Source organism: Hemicordylus capensis, chromosome 2, assembly GCF_027244095.1.
Source record: "Hemicordylus capensis ecotype Gifberg chromosome 2, rHemCap1.1.pri, whole genome shotgun sequence".
Taxonomy (NCBI): domain Eukaryota; kingdom Metazoa; phylum Chordata; class Lepidosauria; order Squamata; family Cordylidae; genus Hemicordylus; species Hemicordylus capensis.
In genome coordinates this window covers 334,856,533-334,872,534 of record NC_069658.1, presented here as the reverse complement: position 1 = coordinate 334,872,534, position 16,002 = coordinate 334,856,533, and the positions used below count along the sequence as shown (strand labels likewise).

Sequence of the window (16,002 nt, the reverse complement as noted above, 5' to 3'; positions counted from 1 at the left end):
AGTTATAGAATTTTGAAAGTAGTTTTGTTTCCCAAGCTATGGGAGACACCTATATTGGGCAGCAGCAATATAGGAGGATGCTGAAAGGCATCATCTCATACTGCGTGGGAGATGGCAATGGTAAAGCCTCCTGTATTCTCCCAAAAAGAAAACCACGATATAGGAGGATGCTCTGTGGTTGCCAGGAGTCGACATTGGCTCGACAGCACAACTTTACCTTTTCATGAAAAACCTGCCCCAAGTAAATGTCTCTACGACACAGAGTACTTCAATTTCCTCCCATAGTAGAAGATTCTCTATATTTAAATTATGGCACCTAGATAAATTTGAAGAGGAAAGTATTGCCATTGGCTGACATATACACCAGCACAAGTGGCTGCTCTGCTTATGGATGGAGCTTTTAAGCAGTAGGCAGCTCCCCCTACCCCTCCCCCGCCCCCGTTTGAAGGACTGCTCCCTCCGACGTGCAAGCAGAAGTACTTCCTGCTCGCGCATGGTGAGTGGTTGGATTTCAACTGTTAATTCTTTGCCATATACCCATAAAGCCAAGCTAACATCACAGTATGCAGACTGATGTAACCTCTCCAGTGTTGAACTTACTGTATCTAAATCCTCCAACACTGTCTGAAGAAACCCCAACGTATTTATCTTTGTTCTTCTTTGCCTTTTTCCTCTCTTCACGAAGTCTATCGTCATCCTGGGCAAATTCTACCATTTCTTTGACCTTCTGGCGTATATTTATACCTTGGTCTTTGCCATTCTCATCTGTACATGTGTATTTAAAAAGAAAGAAATTTGGTAGTACCAGTTGTCTTTAAAACATCCAATAGCTAGGAGAAATTTAGGTATAAAATGAACACAAAAAAATTGTAAGATTAAAATATTCCAAAGCAATTCTCTATAATGAGTGAACACTACCATTTTTACAACCAAAATTTCATCTTAAATGAAGGGACAGCATTTGAGACCAATTTCAGTTTATAAAGCTTTCTAACTGGTGCTGATCTACTTAAAATGATTACTTTAAAAAAAATTTAAACAAATGACGCCTGGAAACACATTTTCTGCCAATTTTAACCCATTTAAAGCAAACTTCTCTCTTAGCCTTTTGGGGGGGGGCAAGTTTTTTCTTATTTTTTAAAACACTAATTGCTAGATTTCTGTCTTGCTTCAAAATTGTATTTTTAAAATGCTGTCAGCTGGAGTGCACTACAAACTAAAATTTGCTTCACTTCTCCAAGCCTCTTTCTTATTCAGAACACACACGGGCCTGCTGCCTTTGCACTGTAAATATTATTTGGTGTGGGGGGGGGGGGAAATCCCCAGCTTCAAACAGATGTGTATGTTTTGGAGCTCTAACCTTTTCTTCCCATATGATTAAAGCTATTCCTTTACACACACCACAGGGGACCAGTCTCTAGTGCATATTTTAATATAAACCCGAACACTCATGTTGTGTTGGTTCTGTTGTTATTAGCCAGTCTTTTCTGCAAGTTCTTGTCTTCACTAATTAATACTCTAGGGTCCCACGTCTTGGATTCTGCACTCTTCACACAACCGGCAACAGTCACGTTCTAATTAGAGCAGGGAAGCTTCTAAGCTGGTTCAGGTGACTGACAACTCCAACTACTGTTTTAATTTGCTTATAAGATTTTTCTATTGCTCACCTACAAAGTGGTAATTTTCCAGGGATCGCAAATCATAAATGTGTTCTCTGGCACTTGTAACAACACGCTCTGATCCATTCCTTATGAGGTAAGATAGGAGCAGCAGAGACTATAAAAATACAAAGCACCTTATGATTGCATGAACAAAAGCCATCAGCATTTTTTTAAAAACAGCAATAAAAGAAAAACCTAAATATACAGAAATTAGTAAACAATAGCAGGATTTGTTCCTATTAAATAAGACAACTATAAGAACTCTTTAACACAGGAACCTTTCACAATACCGTGTAAACATTTAAAACTGCATTTACTCACTAAGACAAAAAAAGTAGAACATTAAATCATAAGTTATTTGCCTGAAGAATGACTGTTCTCCAGGAGGGGGAAAAATTATGGTTAAGGCAATTTATAAAAAAACAACTAAACTCTACAGAATGAAACAATTTCCCTTTTGTCTCTCTCTTTTTTGCAATTGCCTTATTCCCCAGTGTTTTTCCATTTAAAAGCAATTTTATCGCAATTTATCTATGTAGCTTTCTGCAGGAAATGTGTTGATGTACAAAACTCAGTATTTTGGGGTAAATTTAAACAAACTTCAAAACAAAAATAAGTTGAAAAGTATTTTAATTTCATGAACTTCCTGAAACTTCTAGGATTTATCTTCCTTTTTTTTGGTGTGTCATTTCTGAAGCAATCACTCATGTCAGCAGAAGCATGCTTGTAAACTGCAATAAACTAAAAATTGGCAGATAATTCCAAGTATCTTTAGGAACATTAAATATTATGTATGACAGCATTAAAAATTAATTTACATTCGCTTTAGGGAAAACAATTACTATAATACAAAACCTAAATCAAATATCTTTTAAAAAAGGTCTTAGAATTAATTTGACAAGATTTTACACCTAAAAGTCTCTTTCTACGGAACACAAAAAAAATTAGTATGGTGAGGCATATGTTCTATTTCATAGCAAGTAGCAGAAACAACACAGAAGAAAAACATTTTGTGGTGAACATATTAACCAAAGCTGTGGGAGTGGGACAGCTTTTTTATCCAGTTAAATGAAAGGTAAAATCCATATCCATACACACACACACACACACACACACATATATATACATACATACATACATACATACATACAAAGATCAGTACTGTTCAATGCAGGAAAAATAGTGTTTGTATATCTACCAAATACCAGTGTTTGTATATTACCAAATGGTTGAAAAGGAAGCTTACTTTAAAAAAACAATATTCGGGAGAAATATAAACAACTGTTTTCACTGGTAGGCCAATAACAGGGTTTTGTTTGTTGTAAAATATCAAATTATAATTACCCCCATTTGGTATTTAATGTTGTAATAAAAATTTAATTGCTAGAAGGCATACATTTAAGAGCCTTTTCAGAAAATTACAAAAAAATCTTGTTTTGGCAATACAAGCTTCCCCTCTAAAAATATACACAAAAAATTAACGATTAAAATCAAGCTAATTGCACACAAGAGGATCTGGAAACCTGTGAATTTTAGCATGGATATTATATGTGAATGAAAGTACAAAACTGAGTTAATTATGATAGGACACTGTGGTAAAATTAGAAGATTCAGTTGTGTTAGTTCTTCAGGACATGAAATTTAAAACAAAGTCAAAGCTTTAAAAACCTTATAAAAAGTCATGAAAAAACATAAACACACCTTATAAACTCTCCTCCAGTTCTTTTTGTTATCTTTTAGCATTCGTGTCCAAAGCATGTTCATAAGTTCTGGAAACTGTTCATACATAAAGGTGGCCCTAAAAACAGAAGAAAAGAAAAAGAAAAAGGAAGAATTATCTTCATGGTGCTGTTTTGAGAAAAGATCTGCTAGAACCTGCACTTGACAGCAGATGGCAGACTTGTTCTAAATTAAAGCTTTATTGCCAAATGAAGAGCTACTATCATTTGTTCAGAAGTATTTCCTATATGGAATAACTTACTGGATTAGCAATGCTGATAAATTCGCCCCTACTAAACAATAGAAACCAGGAACAAATTCCTTTTTATCTCAGTCCATCATACCATTCATCTGCCTTTTGTGAGAAAACATTAAGTATAAAAAAGAAGACTTAACTTGTTAATTTTGTATTTTTCAAAAATACTTTGTAAGAAACTGACTCAATAAAATCATATATGTTAAAGATTATAATGCATAATGGAAACAGTTCTTCAGTGAACTGTTGCTTGTGGCCATCATTCTTACTTGCTAGTGAGCCTTGTACTGTTAATACTTTTCTCTCTTCATCTCATCTATATATTCTTCAGAAGGCGATGAAGCAGGAATATTTTTTAAAATTTATATTTATATATTTTCTGCATAAAGATGTGCCTTACTTCACTGCCGAGTCAAATTACCACTTACTTGGCAATCTCTCCCATCAGTTGCCCTGAAGGTCCCCATGGATCATCGTTGGTTGCTTCTCGAACCTTAGACTCAATTTCTGAATAATTCATAACCACATTGGTGCTGCAAAGAACAGAATTAAAGCACGCAAAGATTAGCATCAAAACTGAGAAACACATGAAAACTTAATAATGACACCAGTGGGTACCTTAATGAGATACCTCTACAGGGTGGGAAAGAAAACATCTTTAGTGAAGAAGCTACCCTGAGGACACTGCAACACATTTAAGTATCTTTAAGAAGGTTTTACTATTTCATTAGCCTCCTAGAATACAAATCAGAGACTAGGGATTACATTAGACTTGGATTCAGTCCAGTTTTTTTTTAAAAAAAACCCAAAACTAAAACCTGGCGTCTGGTCAAATTAAAACTGAACTGTTTATGATTATGGTAGCATTCCCAATCAGAACTGCTGTGCTTTTACACATAAAGGTAATGTGGGCTGTTGAGTCGGTGTCAACTCCTAGCGACCACAGAGCCCTGTGGTTGTCTTTGGTAGAATAAAGGTTTACCATTGCCATCAGTATGTAGATGTACCATTGCGCAGTATGAGATGATACCTTTCAGCATCTTCCTATATCACTGCTGTCCGATATAGGTGTTTCCCTTAGTCTAGGAAACATACTAGCGGAGATTCTAACTGGCAATCTCTGGCTAACTATTTGCCATAGGACCGAAATTAGGCGGAAGATACATGTACTCCTCCAGACCTCACTATAGAGAAAACTAAAAAGTCCGTTGTACAGGTAACACCACAATTGCACAACCTGTTGAAAAGTTATTACAAGGAAATGGGCTCCTAGCCTGTACAAGGTGGGGAATGATGAAAAATGGCACACAGCCTCCTGACAACTAATTCAGGTAAATATAATATTAGAGAGCATGAATATATTCAAGTATTGTCTGCAAGGTCTCAAACAAAAGAAATAAAAATATTTTGATAGCAAGAATAAAAAGTATTTCAGTTGCTAATTAATGTGTTCTTAACATTTTCAAATGTCCCTAGGGTAGGCAGATTCATCGCCATAGTGTATAGTTTTTGTGCCTGATCAGTTCAACTGTGGACAAGAGAGAACTGCCACATAAGAATTTCAAATAAGGGTTGCCTTGGAGCTGTTGTGTCTAAAATAAGAGGTGCCTTCACATTTTAGAATGAGGAGAACTGAATTGAGTTGTTCATTTTATTTATACACTAAAGATCTGAATCTAATAGTATCCTGTGTAAGCAGAAAGGCATTTCTATTTGCACAAAGAGGGGTCTGAGACTCCCTCAACCTCCTTCTGTCACATGATTCAGACCCTCAAGACTGGCTTTTTTTGGGGGGGAGATATTGGGGCTCCAGTAGATAGGAGGAGAAATACTATTTCTTGGATCCAAGCCTTAAAAAAAACCAACCAATCTGTGATGTACTGTCAAAGAGGTTTCTTACAAAAAAAGTGGCATTTTTTCCACCCTACTTACATTATGTGAACACACAGATACACATCCAACATAGCATATTATATACATTTCCTCTTATAGATTTTCTGTCCATTTATGTGACTATATACAAGTATTGTGGGCAAGAAAAAGGTCTCTGATCAGGTAATCACCTCTGCTTTAGATTCTTGCACATCTTGCTAATTAAACACTTTTGAAAGAGCAGTCCTCTTTTTCAAGGCCAGTTAACATTTTTCTGAGGAAAGCAAAGCTTTCCTCAATGTTGAATGAAGAAATGGCTAGGCTATATTCAACAAACTTTTGCAACCAATCCTGAAACTTCAGGAGTCGCATCTCTAATTAAAGAAAAGAAAAATAATATTTTGGGGTTTTTTGTTATATTCAGAAGATATTGGTAGTTTCCCACAAGAGAACAGATGTGGTTCAGCTCCAGACATTTCTCATCTATTTCAATCAGGCTTAAGGCAAATAGATACCGTCCTGCTTGGTCTGGTTTGGTTTTTGGTCCTATTTGGTTTGGCTGTGAAGTTTTGGTGAAGCTTACTAGGTCTTCTGAATGACTTGCCATCTAGAGATTGACAGGGGATTGTCATTCTGTGGTATTTATGGGTCTCCCAGCAGTTTTTGATACCACTGCTCAATCTGTTTAACTACCTTTGGAATTGAGGAAGAATAATGGGTGGTTCAAGGCCCTCCTTGCTGGAAAATTTTGAATGGATAGGGTGGGGGGGAGTCTGAATCCAGGAAAGAAAGAGGTGATGGTGGATTTCCACAGGACAGAAGGTAGATCTGTATACTTCTTGTATGGGATCACACTCTTCTGAATGAGCAAGTTCTATAGGATGGTATTTATTTTTAGATTTATATAGGTGGCCCTTGTTATTTGTGGTTCCGGCACCCACGGCTTCATGTATCTGTGGATAGGTCTTAGAGATCAGGTTTCTTTATCTGTGGTTAAAAAATAAGCTAAAATTTGCTTATTTGCAGTTGCTGAGAGGCCAGAAATGACTTCCAGTGTCACTTCTAGCTGCCATTTCACAGCACAGAGCCATTTTGAGGCTTTTTCCTTTTAAACACAAATTCATCCAATGGGGGGAGGGATTTCTTGAGCCCTGAGAGCAAGGTAATGTGTATTTCTACTCTTATTTCTTCCCCCTTCCCACCTTTTGGCTTGTTGTTAGGAAGCTAACCCCTAGATTCCCATAGAGGTAAGGATTTATATTTGTGGTTTCATGGTTCTAGGCAAGGACGGAACCACTGCAAACAGAGAGAGCCACCTATATCCCACTCCTTCTCCAAGGAGCCCAGAATGGTGTACATGGTTATGTTTATGCTCACAACAACCCTGTGAAGTAGGTTAGGCTGGGATACTCTGGAATACACCTGGAACTAGATCTACTTTTAGATGCCTGGTTTTGTGGGGAAAGAGGCTTGTCTGTTACACTGGACACAGCAGCTGAAATTCTAGGAACTGAATGAGACAGGACAGCAGTATGATGAAGGAGGGGATCCAGGGACTCCAGGAAGGAAAGGAGAGGCAGGTGCTAACTATGTTTGCGAGCTGGGCATACTGCTGGGTCCAGTCTTATGATCCTCATGAACAAACCCGTGGTGGCTGTGGCCAGGGGTGAGTTTTTCATCTTTGTCATCAGCTATGTTTCTTCAAGAAAAACAAGAATCTTGCTACATACATCTATGTCTTTACAGCTAAGGGTCAACTAGTATAGTGTACTCTACATAGTATTGCCTTTCAAGGTTTCAGTGAGCCTAGAATGCTGTCCACTTCCTGGCAGATGCAGGAAGGCAGAATCATTCAGTCAGTGCAAAAGAAAGCACACTGGTTACCTGTTGGCTTCTAAAACTGCTTCAGTGTATTTGTTGTTGTTTTTTACCTATGAAGGCCTTTACAGCCTTGACCCCACATATCAGAGAACATTTTTGTCCCTTATGACTCTTTCTCAACACCCCCATATAAAAATGAGCTAGAAGTGCTGTGCTCAGGGTCTCATCTGTGAGGAATTGAAAATAGCCACTAAACAGAGGAAGAGATGCTTTTTTGGCGATGGTCTCAAGTTTGCAGATTATGCTTCAAATTGAAATCTGCCAACGTAACCCCATCTCACCCCTTGGAGTTTACAAAGAAAGGTGACGAGTTTTTATTATTTATTTATTTAATAGAAGCATTTAATATACCACCCACTCCAAAGACTCCAGGCGGTGTACAATGACATGCAAATAAGGTAACATTAAAAATTACAATCAAAAATTACATTAAAAATTGCAAACTAAAATAGATAATAGAAAGGAAATAAAGTAAACTACAGGGCAAATACCCGGCAGAAAAGAAAGGTCTTCAGTAAGGATTCAAAGACTGGTAGAGAGGGGGCTAGATGAATCTGAAGGGCAAGAGAATTCCAAAGAAGTGGGGCAGCAACCGAAAAAGCCCTTTCGCGGGTCCTAGAACTCCGAACCTCTCAAAAATCAGGGACTGACAAAAGGGCGATATGAAATGATCTAACAGAACGGGATGTAACTGGATGGGAGAGGCAATTCTGTAGGTAAACAGGCGCCAAGCCCCACAAGGCTTTGAAGTTAAAAACTAGGACTTTGAATTAAATCCAGAAGCGAATGGGTAACCAGTGCAGCAACTGCAGGAGAGGTGTTACCCTATCATATCTTTTGGCACCCATAAGTAGGTGAGCCGCTGCATTCTGGATCTGCTGAAGCTTCCCGATCGTCTTCAAAGGTAACCCTAGGTAAAGCGCGTCACAGTAACCTAAGCGGGAGATGACAAGGGCATGAGTCACTATCATTAGTGCCTGTCGATCAAGATAAGGGCGTAATTGGCGAACCGGATGAAGCTGGGCAAATGCACTTCTAGCAGCAGCCTCCACCTGTTGTTCAAGCAGAAGGCGTGAATCCAAAAGAACTCCCAAGTTACGGACAAGCTCCTTTGGGGGCAGCACCACCTCATTTAAAAAAAAAGGTTTGGATCCAACTGTTGGCTGAATAAGAGCAGCTCAGTCTTAGTGGGGTTTAGTCTGAGCTTATTTTGAGTCATTCAATTCTTAACAGCTTCCAGACATCGAGCAAGCACAGAAAGAGCATCCCCAGCATGGTCTGGGATGGCAATGTACAGCTGAGTATCATTAGCATATTGATGGCATCTTACCCCAAACTGGCAAATGACCTGAACCAGCAGCTTCATATAGATGTTAAAAAGGATAGGGGCAAGAACTGAACCCTGGGGAACTCCATAAAGAAGTGGCCATGGGTCAGAACACCTGCCCTCAATGCACACCGAGTGGACATGCCCGCTAAGGTAAGAACGGAACCACTGTAAGACAGTGCCGCCAATACCCAATCTATGGAGGCAGTCTAGAAGGATAGCATGATCAATAGTGTCAATATGTCTTGAGGCTAAAGGTAAGTAATGAGAACTTTTTTAGTCAACTTACAGATTAACAACAACAAGACATCCTTAGAGCCAGAGGTTGAAACTCAGTTTTCGATTTTATTTATCTGTGCAGGAAGCATATGTATTCCAGCCTTGTCTATAAGCACTTATCTGGTCACCATTTGCAGCCTGGAATCTGTGACAGGATGAATAACATGGGCAGGGCTTATTTCTTTTTTTTAGCCATGCCTATGTGGGCAGGGACAACTTCAGCCTCTCTTGAAGCACAGATAACATGCCTGGCAGCTGGCTCCTGTGGGTTGCCATCCCATCCCCTGCTGCTTCTCGAATGCACCACCCAATTGCCTGGTGCATTTTAGGCAGGGGTGGGGGTGTTGGGGTGGGGATGACTGACAAAAGCCAGACGCTGGAAATGTTATCAAACATGGCTGAAGCTGCTGCTGCCTTCAGATATGTCTGAGTGTGTGTGGGAGGTGGGTGGGTGGGGGGTGGGGGGGGCGTTAAAAGAAATAAGCCCTGCCAACCTCACCCTGAAGCAGTCAAAACTTTTGCAGGCTTAATTACAAGGCTGATATAACCTATATCTGAATTAAGCAAATTACGAAGTGAAAACCATTATATGTATTACAATGTGTGTCAAACTAAAAGATAACAGCAGCAATCAAAATTGTATACGTTCCATTCCTTAAGATTATTTCGTCAAGACCTGTGGCTCAAGCTTAAGATATAGCAATCCCATTTTATCATGGACACATATTAACCTAATGCCACTTTTAATTCCATTCATATGGAACTGGTTTTCAATACCAGTTTCAGCTGCTCAGTGGTTTTCAGCACACTAGTTTCCTTGTCCAATGTAAAGAATACCTGTGGCTCAAATGCAAAAGGCTCTGTTTTTACAACCCTGTCCCATAAGCTCTTGTTTGAAGGGCTGGAAGAAAGACCATAACAGAAAGTGTTTTCTACATTTCTCCAAGTTAAATACTTAAGACTGAAAATAAAATAGGAGAAGAAAAGCCACAAACATCCATTTACACACCCACATATCAGTTCCAATTAGTAGTGAACCAATTATAAGTTCAGGAAAAAGCAATCTTTCCTTTTGCATAAAGGAAGTGTATAGAAGAGACGAGAGCAAGCTAACTCAATACAAAACCAAAAGCTACACTTACAAGCAGCACTAAGTAAGACAAAACATTTCTGAATCCATCCTGCAATTTAAAATATATATATATTGTTCTCAGCAAACAGAAGAAAATATTCATAAATCCCAAAAAGAGATCTAACATTCCAGAACAAAATCTTTCAGCCACATTTAATTCAACAACAAATGTAAACTGGGGGGGGGGGGGAGAGGGGAAGGGTTGTGTAGTTTGGCTGCGTTCCAGGTCATTTAAAAATAACTATTTCTAAAAAGGTGGAAATCTAGTTTTATTCTTCCTTTCCCATGTTTTCTATGGCCCTCATTCCATGCCCTACCCATGATGCCTGTGACCTTTGAAACAGAAAAATTTTTACTTCCAGATGTGAAGGGAAAAAGTGACTAGTTTGATTGCCAAGACTTCCTGTGATTGATATAAATTTGATATCTGAGGACACTTTCAGACACCAGGGGGGGCTCTCTGGTTAGTTTACTCTGGGCCATTTCCAAGGAATCCTGCTGGACTTCACGGACAGGGTTCTTTTCAAACACGCGGGCTACACAATAGCTGGACTGACAAACTGACTCAGAGTACATTATGCTTAAACTCTATTATAATCCAAGACATTATCTGGCAGGGACTACCCTGCTTTATTTTAAAATCTAAGCAACTAGAATACTGTAATGAAGCAATTTTTTTAAAAAGTGTCCACATAAATAAAACTAGACAAAACTCACTTCCAAACCCTTACTATTTCAACAATGGCATGTTGAACAAAAGTAAAATAACTGTGGTTATAACTATAAAAGAAAAGAAAAAGAGCTGGGTAGAGTTTTAGTATTTTCATATTTTTAAAGTAGCTTCTTTTGTTAAGCCAAATGTAAAAATGATACCATGAAACCAAATACTGCCAGCAAATACACTTTCTAAAATGCAGTCTTCTAAAAGTAGCCTACTACATCATCGTACTACTACTACTACAACTACATTATTATATAGTACTACTAGCCACCTAATGGCGCAGTGGGGAACCAATCTGCCTAGGGAGCAAGAGGCTGTCAGTTCAAATTCCTGCTGGTACGTTTCCCAGACTACTGGAAACACCAGACTACTGGAAACACCCAGCAGTGATATTGGAAGGTGCTGAAAGGCATCATCTCATACTGTGCAGGAGGAGGCAATGGTAAACTCCTGTACTCTACCAAGAAAACCGCATGGCTCTGTGGTCGCCAAGAGTCAACACTGACTCAATGGCACAATCTTTTCTTTCCTATATAGTACAACTATAGGATTATATTTTGTTTTTTACTTTTAAACCGCCCAGATCTGTTGGATTGGGCAGTGTAGAAATGTAATCAACCAATAAATAAATAATAAAGCAGCTGGAACTATAACATCTCCTTTACCTGCTTCTGGGTAACATACAAACTAGCTCATAGAGACCAATAACAGAATTTGTGCTGAGTTACTGGACAGACCTCTTTGTAAGCAACAAAACAAGAGTGCACAATTATTTACCCTACTGGAATCTTCCATGCTGTCTGTGGGAATATGTGCAAAAGACTCTGGAATAACCAGTCTAACTCAAACATCAGAATTCAAAGGGGGAAGGGGAGTATATCAAAACCACATACGATTATTTGCACGAATGCTCCCTTTATACTTGTATTTAATATTACCTGAATGCCTGGCTACTGCCAGGATAAGTAAGACATTCTAACATACAAACAATCTTTCTTTCTAGAAAGGGTTTGCCACTTTCCCCTTACAATTCCCTATACTTATTTAACAGGAACACCGGAGGTCTTACACATAATGTAAAATTTCTCCTCCTCAAAAGGATTTTCTTTTTCTAGAAAAAGAGTTACAACAGTTACTAGTCAGTAGCCTGTATATTCAAAAATCTTCCTGAATAGTGGTTTTCTCAAGTGTCTTGCATTCAATATATACAAGTTATTGCAGATCCCTGATATAAGTGTAGGAGAGCTTCAGAATCATTCTTAACACAGAAATACCAAAAGCCAACATGCTGTCTTAAATTTGCTGCATGCATAAGGGCAGTACTTGATGTTTTCTTCCCAAATGTGTGCTCTTGAATCCACAATTTACAGACTGTGAAGGTAGGGCCCAGGGTGGTAGTAGAGTGCAGCAGCAACAGAGAATTAATATAATGAAAGGAACAATACTTAACCTCTCCTGTGTCTGCTGCTCTAAATATGTCCTTGAAAACCCCGCAAGACAGCTCTTTCCCAGATGGGTCTGCAACTGGAAATATGCCTGGTTGGGTCAAAACTGGCTGGGGGTGTGTTGTGATCAGTCAGGAACACCTTTTCCTTTTTCCCTAAAGAGTGACCCAGAAGGGAATCCTGTCCTGTCTGTCAGGCAGTGACCTCTAGGGATCAGCCATTCATCACACAGTGACCGGGACTTAGAGGGCCTGGCGGCAGGACGTGAAGGGGTTCTTTGTTCTCAGTTGGAGCCAGGCAGGGGGAAGCAACAGGTTGGCTGGCCAAGTCATGGCAGCAGCCAGGAACTCTGCAAGGGCCTGAAGTCTCTACCATTGTTTTGGTGAGTTCAGGGAAGAAGCCAGGGATTGGCTTCGGAGAAGGTTTTAGCCAGGGAACCGTGTGTTTGGTAGCTAGCGTCAGGTTTCTTTATTTTAGTGCTTTGCAAGTCCTTACAACTGGTCTATTGTGTTTTATCTGTAACATAATAATGTTGTACCTGTGCCCTTTTTATCCATCCAGGGCACTGCAAAAGTCTCTGTAACCATTTAAAGGTGCTCTTAGTTCCTTACAACTGGCGCTACTTTTTGAATTATCTTTGCAACTGGGTAACCAAGATTTTAAAGTATACCACTCCAACTATCAACTGGAGTGCTCTTTTGAATTATTCTTGAAAGTACTGAGTGTTTCTTTTTTAAAAAAATCTGTAACAGAAGCTGAGAGAGAGAGTGCCTCAGTCTGAAACAGTCTATAGTATTTTGAATAAAGGTTATTTTTCTTTTTGGTCCTTTACCATTTTAACCAGCCTCTTGAGTGGATTTTCAACTCAGGAAAGTGGGGGCTGAAAAGGGGTCTTACTCTGGTACACATGCCTCAAGTTTGATTGCTTAGCAGAACACTACCAAGTTTTTCTCCTTATGCATAGGGTGGTTTTTGTATTTTTCCATTTGGTAAAAGAAAGAGGGTTTTCCTGGAATTTTGCCCACACCAGGAAGGGATTAAACCCTGTTAAAAAGTGAGCATGGCGGCAGCGATACCAGAGGGACAGTCTTTCTTGAGCGAACATGGAGGGAATGAATCAGCAATTTTTTTTGCCTCATGTGGACTTGCTCTGAGACAAAGGCTGGGCTTAAATCCACCATTTGCCAGTCCCCATTTGTTACAGGGTGTTGTATACAACAGAGGATTTGCAGATGGAGAAGCATACCACCTTGTTGTCCCCTGAAAATCCCCGTGTCTCCCTAAATTCTTATTATGAGCAATGGGCAGAGTCAGTTGCCCCAAGTTCCCTTTGAAATTTGTAATTCTGCCCTTTAGCCTCCCAAATTTCAGCTTTTCTACTGCAACAGTTTTTCTAACTCTCACAAATTGTCTCCTTTTCTGCCTTGTTGGAGCAACAAAAGCTACTGACAGAAAAACGAGCCAGGAAGCACCATACAATTCAGCTACAGCCCCATTCACACAGTGCATTCAGGTAACATTTCCTATGGTATCAGTGAAACAAAGAGGACAGTGAGAAGGAAAGGAAGTAGATGGAAGAATCAATGTCCACAGAAGTGATAGGTAACACCCAGAGACATTAGTTTTGGGTACTATACAAATACAATAAATAAATAATACAACAGTGGCCTTCATGTTGCACAACATAATGTGGGTGGTGCCCATTTGCCAACATGGGCTCCTAGCCAAGCACTATTCAGAATTTTGGAGGGGAGAGAAGTGAAAATCACTTCCCCGTGCTCCTACAGCAGCCCCTGGCTACGGAACAAGCCCTCATCACAGGTATGCTGCAGCCTCTCTGCAAGAGTGCACCCCTTCTTCCACGCTCTTAAGGTTGTGCAACATAAGGGTCATTCCCCCCAACCTTAGAAAATTCTACTATGCAAATTTTCCTGCTGCCCTAAATAAACTGTGACCTGATTTGGCACGTTACTGGACCAATGTACTTAGTAAAACAAAAAAGGAAACCTTTCACCATATTAATTGTGCATGCTGCATCTCAAAGTTTTTCAGGTAGACAAATGATTGAAATATATGATTTGGTGGGAGGTGGGTGGGATGCCAGATAACATTTATATAGTTTATTTTAAAACTGTATTTGAAAATTATTGGATAGAGTAAAACAAACTATTTCCCATGTTTCTGAAATGGCTGAGGGAAGGAGCAGTGGAAATGTGCAACAAACTTTGTATTGTCCTGTTATAAGACAGTTATAAGAACATGCACACATAGAATTCTAAGATTTTTAAAATTAAGTTTGCAATAAAAGATTATGTTTTTAAATCTGTTTTATTCAAGGTGCTTTAAACAAATCTAAGTGCAAAAATTTAATCCTCAGTTCATCCAACAATATCCAAACATGAAGTACACTCAAAATTGGTTATACCAGCTCACTAGGATTGTAAATTGCAAATTTAAGTAGTTTTTTATTAGTTTATTTTTTAATATTTTTAAGAGCATTGTTATTTTTATTTGTATATATACAAATGTTATAAGTTAATACTTAGTTGAAAATTAAACAGAACTTCTGCAATACATTTCGCACGTCTTTTGTTACCTAGGAATGTACAACATTCCTAAGCTACCTAAGAATATGCAACGTTTATTGCTCAAGTATGCTTCTGAAAAATTTGAGAGTTTTATATAGCTTAATATTTAGCAAACACTAAGAAGTACAAGCAGGAATAGTGATTGCTATATTGCTTATATAGTACAGAATTAGGACATAATCAAACCAAAGTGGCAGAAGTTTATTCCTACCCATATCTGGTGAAATATATGATAGAATTTGCCTCAAGAGGCTGATCAAGTCTTGAGGCCCCAAGAGTCATTTTTTTCAGATTGCCTTGATCATTCAAGCTTTGATCATTAATGAAAATTCTTCAAACACTGATTGTGCACTTGCAACAGATAAAGCATATAAAAACCTGTTGCTGAAAGTTTTAAATGAAAATAAAGTGTTTGGTTTATTTTAATATACCCAGTCTGATACTGCAACATACAGTCAAGATTATATACAGAGATAAAAATACCATGCAAAACATACTAAAAGAATATCAAGTTCTACCACAGAGGCAATCTTGGTGGTAATATATATATTTTTAAATGTACTCCAATAAATTTGCCCATCTTTAATTTAAGTAGCACAGCTGTGTATTTTCTGTGGAGCCTATCCTGACAATTCTTCAAATGCATTAGAGGTTTTCCCCCCCTTGCTCTTAGGATAAGAAACATCCCAATGTTAAACTTGAGCACATACAAAGATGCCATCCTCCCACCCAAGTTCTTCTGAACCGGTTGAGCCGTCAATAAGAGTCTATTATAAGCAGTTTTCCAGAAATACAGTATTTTCCATTTGCTATACAAATAACTTATGTAATACTTCTTCAGTTAAGCCTGAAACGTCTTCAGCAGAGCATTTAATCAGTAACATGAGATGCTTGGGCTCAAGAACCCCAGCATTGTTCATGAGCCACTAGAGGCCAGCAAACCATGTGAGAAACATTAACATCTACAAAGAAGGAAAGTTGTCATTCAGTTGTATTCCATCTACTAAGAAGCAACTGTCACGGCATCACTTATTCCAAAGACTAGGAATGAACTGATCAGTCACTCAAAACTTTATATCCCACCTTCCCAGGATGCTGAAGGCAGCTCAAATTCAAAAGAT

General features: G+C 38.7%; 1 protein-coding gene across 3 annotated transcripts in view; it reads right to left on the bottom strand.

Annotated features, from left to right (window-relative positions):
• The window catches only part of CLINT1 (clathrin interactor 1), a 100,991-nt gene that overhangs the window by 45,155 nt on the left and 39,834 nt on the right, over positions 1–16,002 (bottom strand). For all 3 annotated transcript variants that reach the window (XR_008315936.1, XM_053295073.1, XM_053295075.1), the window contains exons 2-5: positions 4,065–4,169; positions 3,363–3,459; positions 1,668–1,776; positions 601–765 (exon numbers count right to left, since the gene is read on the bottom strand). Coding sequence is in view for 2 of the 3 variants with exons in the window: in XM_053295073.1 (XP_053151048.1) it covers positions 601–765; positions 1,668–1,776; positions 3,363–3,459; positions 4,065–4,169 (476 nt within the window). In the remaining variant the exon portion in view is untranslated. The remainder of the gene's footprint in view (positions 1–600; positions 766–1,667; positions 1,777–3,362; positions 3,460–4,064; positions 4,170–16,002) is intronic.